The 10,927-nt window shown below is 46.0% G+C and overlaps 5 protein-coding genes across 5 annotated transcripts, besides 13 other annotated features; all 5 read right to left on the reverse strand.

Annotated features, from left to right (window-relative positions):
- Positions 1-10,927: part of a sequence feature (heterozygous, Esmeraldo-like haplotype) that runs on past the window's edge.
- Positions 28-62: a microsatellite.
- Positions 157-187: a microsatellite.
- Tc00.1047053507709.100 (protein phosphatase 2A regulatory subunit, putative) lies at positions 323-2,452 on the reverse strand (the record flags this gene model as incomplete). Its single annotated transcript, XM_809219.1, has 1 exon — positions 323-2,452. One exon carries the CDS (start codon positions 2,450-2,452, stop codon positions 323-325), a length of 2,130 nt encoding a protein of 709 aa, XP_814312.1.
- Positions 2,465-2,513: a sequence feature (A-rich).
- Tc00.1047053507709.110 (hypothetical protein, conserved) lies at positions 2,609-3,070 on the reverse strand (the record flags this gene model as incomplete). Its single annotated transcript, XM_809220.1, has 1 exon — positions 2,609-3,070. The coding sequence occupies one exon, from the start codon at positions 3,068-3,070 to the stop codon at positions 2,609-2,611; it is 462 nt and encodes a 153-aa protein (XP_814313.1).
- Positions 3,149-3,176: a microsatellite.
- Positions 3,276-3,311: a microsatellite.
- Positions 3,525-3,545: a sequence feature (AT_rich).
- Positions 3,752-3,776: a microsatellite.
- Positions 3,870-3,890: a sequence feature (AT_rich).
- Positions 3,996-8,060, reverse strand: Tc00.1047053507709.120 (hypothetical protein, conserved; the record flags this gene model as incomplete). Its single annotated transcript, XM_809221.1, has 1 exon — positions 3,996-8,060. One exon carries the CDS (start codon positions 8,058-8,060, stop codon positions 3,996-3,998), a length of 4,065 nt encoding a protein of 1,354 aa, XP_814314.1.
- Positions 8,112-8,137: a microsatellite.
- Positions 8,469-8,506: a microsatellite.
- Positions 8,539-9,231, reverse strand: Tc00.1047053507709.130 (hypothetical protein, conserved; the record flags this gene model as incomplete). Its single annotated transcript, XM_809222.1, has 1 exon — positions 8,539-9,231. One exon carries the CDS (start codon positions 9,229-9,231, stop codon positions 8,539-8,541), a length of 693 nt encoding a protein of 230 aa, XP_814315.1.
- Positions 9,310-9,333: a microsatellite.
- Positions 9,375-9,398: a microsatellite.
- Positions 9,449-10,831, reverse strand: Tc00.1047053507709.140 (hypothetical protein, conserved; the record flags this gene model as incomplete). The annotated part of the gene is made up of 1 exon (XM_809223.1): positions 9,449-10,831. The coding sequence occupies one exon, from the start codon at positions 10,829-10,831 to the stop codon at positions 9,449-9,451; it is 1,383 nt and encodes a 460-aa protein (XP_814316.1).

Below are 10,927 nucleotides of genomic sequence, written 5' to 3' on the forward strand. Positions count from 1 at the left end.
TTTTGATGTTTGATTCTTTGGGAATAGAAAAAAATAAATAAATAAATAAATAAATAAATAAAGGGGGAAAAGAATTGGTTGTTGTTTTTGTTCATTTGTTGTCGCTACAACACCATCCAGGCCGCCACCCACACACGTCACAAAAGACACAGAGACACAACAACAACAACAACAACAACAACAACAAAAAGAGAACGCGGTTAACACAAGGTGTTATCTTCTAACGGTCCGAATGTGCAGAAGCGCCACAATTGTAACACATCTGTGAGATATTTATATATATATATGGTAAATGTGTTGCTTGTTTTGCTATCAAAGGCGTTTAAAGATAAACGTTTCTATATGCTAGCTGAAAAATGGCCTGGCCAGAGGACGTCAGAAGAGAACAATCTCCATTCATTGATGTCAAAGGCTGTGAAAACTGAGTCACAGTGTTACTGAAAAGCGCATCCGTGTCTTCGTTGGCTGAAAACCGCACGTCGTCCATCGCAATCGGGCGCAGAGAAGCAAAAAGTGCGTCTGCATTTGCCCCATCTAACTGCGGTAACTGAAATGCCTGTCCATTACTACACCGAGGCGTACGCCTCCTTTTGTCGCTAGGAGCAGCAGAATCCTTCAGAATATCGAGAACATACAACGTTTTGGCAAAACCACCGGTGCACACCTCACGGCCGTTCAAAAATTGTACACTAAACTTTTCAATGATATCCCCTTGAAGGAGCTGTTCCATGTCACGACGAAGATGTGGGTACAATTCCCATCGCTGCAAAACATCCTGCTCTTCTTCTTCATGGAGTGGTGAATTTACCGATTTCGCAAATCGGCCGTAGTGGGAATCGCGACGGACGTCCCATAGACAAACACTCATGACATCACGTCCAACCACAAACCTCCCACAGGGACTAAGCGCACAGTCAGTGAGTGGGCTGCTAAAAGATGTGTCCTCATCACAATATGTATTCTTAAACACCAATGGCGTTTGATGAAATAATTTGAGTCTTTGGCGAATGTCAAGCACACGAACGGTCCCGGCAGTTGTTGCAATAAAAAGTAGAAACGGCTCGTGAGGAAAACAACGAATACCAAATATCGTCTCTTGAACCTCCTCCTCAAAGGGGGGTTTTATACTATACGTTTCTATAGATGTGTCCGGGTGTTCAATGCACCACAACTTCACCGTGAGGTCATCAGCGGAGTAAAACTGCGCACTATCCACCAGTGGACATAGCGAATTGATGTTGTACTCATGATTCAGGGCGTAACGAGTCACTTGCTTCATTGCAGTCGTCCTCCTAACATCGAGTGGGTTCAACGTCAGTGAGGCAACATTCTTCTCTCCAATGTGATTCACTGCCGAAAAAGGCAAAGGAGACTCTCGCACCTCAACCACCTTGAACAGCTTTGGCATTTTCTCGTTCGCCATGAGCAGGTACGTGGTTGGACCAACTTGGGGTAAAAAGCAAAGAGCTTGAATGCATGGAGTCACCTCCACACTGTTCAGTGGGTCTATGACGGAGGTGTATGCCTTACGCCCCACGGAAAACTCATAAGATCCTTGTATGTGTAAATTATTTTTATTTGTATACTGAAGCCTACCTCTCTTTCCCTCGTCAGAGGCTCTTTTGTCGTCTTCTAATTGTTGTTGTTTTTGCTGATTTGTGCGACGCATCAACAAAACGCGACCAGAACAGTCACCTATGGCAACATGTTCCCCAGAGCTGCTTGTCACAAGAGCTGATATGTTCAAAGCGGCACGTCGGAAGTATTTGGGGTAAGCATCCGCAACACGTTGCCATGGCTTTCCCGATACATATATTTCACGCAGCGCAAACTTCTCAGAAGTAGACGCGACATCTGTGGCTCCGGAAGATCCTGTAGAACTCGTTCTTCCGGTGCCCTCGTCGTCAAAAATTGCTGTGGCATACACATGTCGAAGAGTAGCAGAAGAGCTTCGCGCTTTCTGATGAGCAATCAAAGTTGCCTTAGGCAAGGAATGACAGGGATGGTGTTCATGGCCCTCCGAATTTGCAAACGCAGACAACATGGAGGGTGATGCTGTGGTGCGATAAAAGTCATCCGGCACGAGGCCTTGTTTCTTAAGCACAGAACAACTCTTGTCGACGTTGGGTGAAGAAAACCTCTCAGGTTTCCATTCGGGTTGGGTCTCCGCGGTGTCTACAACCTGCCCATGTAACTCAGTGACATTTCTGTCCAATTCCTGTGGGACGCCTGTCACGCTGCAACTCCGTGTGTGGGTGGGCCGCGGAGAAAAACAGCCCGGCACCCCATCCCCTACTCGGCTTTCCGGCACTTTCTTTTCCTTCAGCCTCGTAATTGCACTGTCCAAGTTCACACTAGGGATCATTGGCGTTTCTTCCTTCCGGCCTTTTTTTTTTTTTTTGCTCGTTGTCGTGACGGCTCTCTCCACCCTGCGGAGGAGCAGCGCCCACATCGTAATTAAAGCAAAGGAAATAAGAATAAGAGAAATAAGAAAAAAAAAAAAAAAAAAAGAACAGACACACACAGAGAAGGAAGGAGAGAGAAAAAAAGGAGAAACACAAGCTGTAACCCCATTCAGTTCTCTTTTTTTGTATTATTTGGGGCCTTCTCAGCTCCGCATATCCTTCGCATTCTTTACTACCTCCTCGTAGGAATACTCAAACTTTTTCCGAAACGACAAGTCCTGGAAATCGTAGCGCTGCCGATCGCCCTTGTTGTACATCCGATGACTCACCCACTCCACGGGACACTGCACGCGGCGTGCCTGAAGATCTCTCCACCAATAGGCGTCCTTGTACTCGGGTGGAACAGGGATGTGATAATACACCTGATCTGGCACCAGGTGCGCACGCTCATCCCAGTGTGGATCGTACACCTCCTGCCATGTCTCCGGGTCAACACGGCGATTCGCGTGCACTAGTTTGCGTGGGTCGTACATTGGAAGAGGATCCCAGTTGTATCGGTGAATCGCCTTCTTCTGCAGCAGACGTTTCAGTTGGTGTGAGAACATACCCTGCCCCTGCTTGAAGATAACAGGATTTTTGCGCTGAATGACACTTAAATGAAACATTGTGTGCTAATGTGAAAAATGAGATATATGTCCAGTTAATTCCTGCCCTTCGTCTCTCTTATTTTCCTCGTAATAATTAAAAAAAAAAAAAAAAGAAAGAAAAGAATGGGGACAAAATAATTGCGAATCCTCATCACACTGTTAAGGCCAACCATATTCCCTCAAAACTCCATAGATGTATGTGCATTTGCACACATGTCACATTAAAATATAAAAAAAAAAAAAAAAACAACAAGAAAAACATGGGGAGAACACGCGCATACCCCAGCAAGCAGCAATTAAGAAAAAAGAAACATCTGGAATAAAGGATCCAGGGAGTGTTGGATCCATTCCGTTTTCCAATTGCCGCAAAAATAACAACAATAAAAAACCAACAACTAATAAACCAATGACAAAAACAATGCCCAAACAAGCGATACTTAGGGGTAATGGGGTTCGGGCGACTGTTCTTCTCATTTTTATTATTATTTATTTTGTTTTCCTTCTATGCAGCAAAATTATTTTCTTGTTGACCTTGAACCTCACCTCCCTCTCCCTGATTCATTTATATCTTCTATGCATGCATGTATGTCTGTAATGCAATTTATGATCAACTTGGCATTCCGTCCGTCTTTTTGACTGCAGTAATGCCTGCTTGTGAATTGCACAACCATCATCGGACAAACACCCACGCCCACACGCAAAAAAAAAAAAAAAAAAAAAAAAACGGAAAGCTATTTCTTTCCTCTATGCGTGCACATATTTATAAACTTTTGTATTTATATGCCTTTAAAGCTTCATTCTCCACAATTTCTTGGGGTAATTTTATTTATTTATTTTTCTATGTGCGTGTGCTCTTCCAATCATCTGGGTGTATTTTGAATAAACCGTGTATATGTGCATACGTATCTATCGCTTGTTCAGTCATTTACCATACTTGTTGGCCCTATCGTCGGGCCTTCTTCCCTTTGGCAACCTTTCGCATCTTACGCGCAGCTGGCGTTCCACGCTGGGAGGCGTGCTGGTAGCTCTCCCTGGTGTGGTGCTCGAAACGAAGCACCTCTTCCTCGGCACGGCTGGCGTGGCTCGACACAGGCCGGTTGGACAACGGTGCAAGAACTTTGGGCCGTCTGGAAGCTGCGGTCATCGTCGTCGTCTTTTTCAATTTGTTTGCGGCTTCCGTTTCTGTGGCCGCAGGAGCTCGCGAAACGGAAATGCTTTTGGGTGCAGAGTCCTCCAAAGCCAGTTGCTCCGTCCGAATCTTAATGGCGTCACGCATTTCCAGGAGTTGCTGGAGCTTCTTTTGCAGCTCGGAAAGTGATGCGGCAGTCACCTCGGCATCCTCTGCGCCCTCCTGCAAAGCAATATTTTCTTCAAGGTGCTTGATGTCATCCAATATGCTCTCCATCCGTCCTGTTAACCGCTGTAACTCTTTCTGGCCATCTTCCAGTGTCTTAACTTGACCGTTGAGAGAGTTATCTGCGGCGTATTCGTTTTCATCGTATTCCTCTCCTGTAACGGCATCGTCGGTATCATTAACAGACTCGAGCTGATCATCCTCATCCTCGTCTTCCACATTCACCGCGCTATTTTCATACGCGTCGCCCGTGCCTTTTGTATGGGCAGCATTGACCTCTTCCGCAACATGCTCAGATTCTTCCGAAATCACCTCCGCATTCTTGGCTTCTTCCTGCGCCAACGTCTCTGCAATACTTATGGAAGATGGAATGCAAATGCCACCAGCATCCGCGTGATGTCCAGATCGCCGCAGTCGATCCTGCTCAACTCGCAGCCGGCTTATCTCGCGTCTGCTGTTAATGATCCCCTGCTCAAGTTTAGTGATGATGTTTCGTTCAGTCGCATGCTGCAGTCTTTTTTCCATGAGATGAATCTGAAAGCGAATGGCAGCAATCTTCTCTTGTAAATCATTTGGGTGCTTCCCTCGTTCCCTGTCCTGACGTTCCATTTCCTCCTTTCGTGCCTGGTCACGCTCTGCAGCCCAAGCTTCTCTGCGACGCACAACGCGGATAAAATCCTCCAGTTCCTCCAGATCCGACCGCGATGTTGCCAAAACAGCCATCAGCGTCATGTCATCTTCATCCCCCTCATTTTCCATCTGACGTTCAAGCTCCGTAATTTCTTTTCGCAGCCGTTCTGCACCAAGGCAAAGACCATCGTACTGCTCCGGTGTGCATGATGGCTCACTGGAGACGTTGGCATTATGGTTACTGGTGTCGGATTGTACCGGTTTGCTTGACGCTTCACACTCCGTTGACCGTTCTGCATGAATGGTTGGTGGCTCTGTGGCCTTTGTTTGCGGCGTTCGTGAACCACCAAATGTCAGCTCCTCATCCTCTTCTTCATTCCATATTTTTGACTTAGCCTCCTGTAGTTTTCGCTCCAGTTCTGCCTCTGCCTCAAATGCGGCTTGCTCTGCCTGCTTTTGCCGCTCCAGCGCAAGCTCTGCCTCCCGCTGCGCCTTACGAGCCTCCTCACGCTGTTGGCTGAGAATCTTTACCCGTTCTTCATGTTTGCGCAGCAGCTCCTCTTCCAAAGCACGGGCCCGTGCTTCTGCCTGCTCTCGCCTCATGCGTTTTTCTGCTTCCTCTTTTTTCTGCATCTCCAATTTCTTTCGCTCAATCTCCTTTGCCTCGCGCTGTGAAACACGTTTCATCGTATCTTCAATCTTGAGCAGTGTGCCAAGTGCTTCTTCCATCTTCTTTAGAAGGACCTCCTCTTCATGACGACGTTTTTCCTGCAAGGACTCAATCTCCTGCCTTAACATTAACGCCGCCGAAGACAGTGATTCGATCTCCCCTGAAGGTGAAGCGTTGCCGCGATTTCCTAAACTATTCTTCTCAGCTTCGCATCCCTCTGCATTATCCACAGGTTCATTCTTCATTTTATCTTCGGCGGCATCAACGTTTTTTTCAGTTTGTCCCTTTTCTTGTTGGCGCTGCCGCTGCTGCTGCTTCACAGAGTTCAATTCTGTAAAAGTGCGTGACGTCATGGAAGCATTTTGTCCTTTTTGCATCTCCCTTGAAATCTTATCGTCCACATACGCCATGTTTTCAAATTCATCTGACGGCCCATTCTCATTGGTATGTTTCTCCGAGTTGGTAAAAGAATTGTGTGATCTCCCCGGAGAATCCGTCTTCTCTGAGCGTCGCAGCTGCCGCATCTTTTCAAGTTGCTCGCGCAAACGTGGAAGATCCCTCTGAGCCGCGGCAAGCTTCTCCTGTAGCTCACTGGCGTGATCAATGCTGTCTGTGTTCAACAGTCGACGACGTATCTGTGATGCCTCCACCTTTCTCTTGTGGTATGCGTTAGCAAGAGCCTCGTAGGATTCGGGAGTGTATGCACGACGGCCTTCATCAAACGGATGACTTTCAATTCTCGCAGGGGCAGCCGGAGACCCCTCAGAAATCACGGTATGCTTTTCCTTTCCAAGTGAAAACTCCTTTACGCAGCGACCAGAGGGATGACTGGCCTGACGCAAGGAAGGTGCAGCGTTAATAGCGTGTTGCAGCTTCGTCTTCTCATCACCATCCACACTTGACGCCTCGCGCTGGATAAGTTCAAATGCCCCTTCCACGCTGTCTTTTTCAGGCACGTGGGCCTTTCGTGATTTGGCAGGCTTTGACAATGCAGGTGTTCCCATAAGCCGAATCGCCTCCGTCACGGATGGCTCCGTTTCCTCCGTCGCCTTGCGACGTATGAGAAGTTTAGAAACTGGGATAGGCCGCTGTTCTGCCGTTCGCTCGGCGTCGTCAATTGGTAGAGCCTTTGGTTTGTCATCCCCCGCGCTCAGCTCCAGTTCCGCCAGCTCGATGTGCTCCCGAAATTTTGAAAAGTACAAAAGGCAGTCGCGATCTGTCATCAGCTCCTGGTTCCAGCCAAAGCGCATCATGACAATTTTTACCGGCTCCCATGAGAGGTGAATACTTTCATAGCGTCGACGAAGAAAATCCTCCACTGACCAATCCAGTATGACATCTGTTTCGGCAGAGCGATAAATGTGAAGACGTCGACATGCCTTCAGGTCAGGGAGAGAACGCCTCAAAAGGTTCGAGTAAATGAACGGTGCCATTTGCTGCAGTTGACCAATGGTAAGCGGGTAATCTGTGAGTTGAAGCAGAGGCCGAAGGCACAGATTTACAGCCTCCAAGTTATAACGACCAGCTGATTTTATTTGCGGTCGGTGACGTGTGGCGTTCTTCTCCATGCGTCGAAAAAGATCTGCATAAAACGAATGATTCTTCACATTTTTAAATTCATCTTTCTCCTCGCTGTTTTCGGTTGCCTCTTCTTCCACTTCGTCCCCATTATCCTGTCTAGCTTCCATGCCATCTATCGCGTTCCCGTCATGCGTCTCAACCGTCCTGAGTACATCACGTTCATCAGCCTCAGTAACACGCGCGCCGGTCACCTTACCCTCACCGCAACATCCCTTGGAGAGTGCCGGACTCATGTAGATCTTGGTCACGTCATCCTCCATTTCATCATCCTCATCCATGTCCGCCCCCGCTGAAACACGATTGGCAAAGGAGCTTGTGAGAACAACGGTCTCTCGTTTTGGTCGAATGTAACAGTCATATCTTCTTTTGAGGTTTGGAGGTGCCCGTACTTCTTCTTCGCCATCGTCATCACCATCATCATCATACTCTTGCCGTTTCTGTTGCCGTATGTTCTCCATTAAGGGAGTTTCTTTTTCATCCGCAACCTCCATCTCATCCAATTCGTGCGTCTGGGCGTCCGGGAAAAGCACCCCTGTCTTCTCCTCCGCCCTCAAATGGTTCTTTCGGGTAACATTACTCGATGGTGTCCGATGCATCTCGCTCTTCGCCACGCGACTACCAACATGAAATGCGGATGATTTTGTCTCCAGCGTGCGCTCCCGATTTTGACGACGCGACCCTTCATTGCTGCCACCAGCCATGAAAGAGCTCGCAGCACGACGTGACACCCCTGGCAAATGTAGGACCTTGGCACGAAGAACGCGTCGCATCATAGTCTCCAACACAATTATCTTTTCTGCTTCGTGTATTCTTTTAGCGTCTCCTTTCTTTTTTTTTTTTTTTTTTTTTTGCTTCTTAGTTTTCTATGCCGCTCACAAATAAACAAATGACCTCGCTAATAAGTAAACTTCACTGAAAGCTACCGGAGTGATGGTGGTAAAAACACACATAAATACAAAGACAAGGAGAAGAAGCAGCATCGATGAGATAAAATAAAAAAGTATTCATTACAGTACAGTACGGTTCAAAGGGCTAGGTTCTCGCTTGCCAAGCCCAACTGAGAAAAAGAGAGGTGGCGGGGCAGCTGTCTGCCAACGTCACATCGCTCTCTCCAGCTCCCTGAGAAACTGATTTAAGAAATTAAACAAGGGAAAAAAAGAAGAGGACAAAAGACACACCAGAAAAAAAGCAAAAAAAAAAAAAAAAAAGAAGAAAGAAACACGGCTTCCGCCCTTTTGCCTTTACATGAGTCTACTCTCTTGCAAGTACATCGGCAAATTCCTCATAGTATATACGGCCATTTTCAGGGTCAGCAGCGGCTGTTATGAACTCTTCCACCTCCTCTTCTGTAAATGGTTCGCCTCCAATACGCAAAAAATGCCGCATTTCCTCAGCCTCCAAGTAACCACGCCTACTCAAATCTAACACACAAAAAGCCTCGTATATTGCCTCTTCTCCATCACGAACGACAGAAATCGGCTTTATAGTTGCAGGGGGAAGAGTAGAAGCGGTTTTCTTTCGAGAGGGTGTAGCTTTCACCGGCGCCTTTGGGGGAGCCATTATACCCGTCATGAGGGCCTCGACTATTACTTCTTTTAGTGCGTCTGCAGGTACAAAACCTCGAGAAGCTAAATCTTTTTCCTCCACCATCTCCACCAAACATGAGACCTCAACATTGGATAAATTAAGGCCCATAGCACGGGCGATGTATCCAACTGCCAGCACTGGAACCTCATTCTTTCCAGGAATATTAATAACCTGAGGACTTCGCTTCGCCTTTTGGGTCACTAAAAGAAGCTCATCAAAGAATTCGCCATGCTTTTGACGACGATTCTTATCTTGCACTGAAACCAACAACCGCTTTGCACCTACAGATATCATTCCATCACAGTCGCCCCTCGCACTCCCTTTCTTGTTTTTTTTCATTGTCCTTTCTCCCTCCATTTGACTTTGGAGCACCTTGTGCCTCCTTTCCTTTTCCCACGTAGTTCGGATATTCCCAAAATTAAATTTAATAAAAGCAAAAAAAAAAAAAAAAAAAAAAAACACCACGTTCAAATGTCACTGAAATACAAACAGACAAACTGCAACAACAACAACAAGAACAACAAACAAACGCAGGAATTTCCGGAGGCAATAGACATATATATATATTGACTTGTCAACTCAGAAAAAACATTTTGGCTAAAAGCCTTTTCATTCGTGCTTCGGGAGTAGTAAATTTTTTTCCCATAAGAGAATCACCATAGATCCGATCTGCCAACTGATATAAAGCAAGGAGAAACGTACCCACAGAAATATTTCCTTCCTCCGTCTCTGGGTGCTTTTCCTTTTCCACAGCACAACAGTAAAGAAAAATGTGCCGCAAATCTGGCTTATGAATGAGCGGAAGCAATAAATGCCGACGGGCAACTTCAACAAAGCCATCCAAGTTCATCATGGTGCTGTGGTATCCCTGTGCAGTCCTAATGGCGCTGTTATAACTTTCTTTGATCCGCCCAATAAATTCCTTTACAACAGACGCAACAGCATCCGTTTTGTATGACTGAATCAAATTGCTTACCATAGAAAAAGACCCACTATTATCTTCACCATTTATTCCTAAGCCAAGGTGAAAAACTGAACCTTGTGAACGTTGCTTTTCCTCTATGGCTGCATCAACATATGGAAATATGTGATACAACAAAAATGAAAGAAATATATCTTTCGGTTTTTCATCTAAAGGGCTTACCGTATCAATAACCGTACTACCATCCGAAAGCAGTCGTAAACGACGCTTCTCCATTGCAAGAATATACAGAGCTTCTCCAAACCATTCCTTTGGAATTGCCTCAAGGCGCTGAAAGGCAAAAAGCTTTTTCCTTTGCTCAGTAGAAACCTGATTTCCCAAAGTTATGCCGCGGTTTTGGACGTTATCCAACTGCTTGTGCTGCTTTTTGTTCAATGAGCGCATCACCGCCATCCAGAGCAACTCGGCAGAGGTTCCCTGAGAAAGCCCGCACAACTGACAATCTTTTACCATACGCGAAAAATGAGATAGCGTCATCGTAGGGTGAAAAATATCAATTGTTGACACCGTGTAAAAGTCGTATATTGTATTGATACGATCCTGATATGTTTCTAATATTCCATTAACATCTTTCATCTCCTCATTCTGATTCTCTTCTTCATTTTCATCGCCGTCAGGCGTCCTTCTATTTATGGTTTCGGAAGCGGTAAATTGCTCCAGAGTTCGAACTTCAGCTGGTGCAGCTATCATACCAGTAGGAATCAGCGCAACTGAAGGAGAAACATGCCCGGTAGAACGAGCCAAATGCAAACAAAATTCGGATAGCTGTTGAATGCGAACTTCCAATTTCGACATTCTCTCTTGATAGAGGCGATCTTGATACATCACCACTTGCTTCACCTCCGCCACTTGTTGTTCCATGTTTTTCCGGAGGTCAGTTACCTCCGTCGTAATAAGCTGCTTGAGAAGTCCGACTTGCTTACTTAAATGCTGTATTTGTTGTTCCACATGATAAAGGCGAGGTTCTAAAGACATCTAAGACATTCAACCCCTAAAACAATTTACAAATAAAGAAAAATTTCCCCTTCGCTTTTATTTTACTCTTTGCATTTTTATGAACAAAATAGAAAA

Source organism: Trypanosoma cruzi, genomic scaffold (assembly GCF_000209065.1).
Source record: "Trypanosoma cruzi strain CL Brener 1047053516361 genomic scaffold, whole genome shotgun sequence".
NCBI lineage: Eukaryota > Euglenozoa > Kinetoplastea > Trypanosomatida > Trypanosomatidae > Trypanosoma > Trypanosoma cruzi.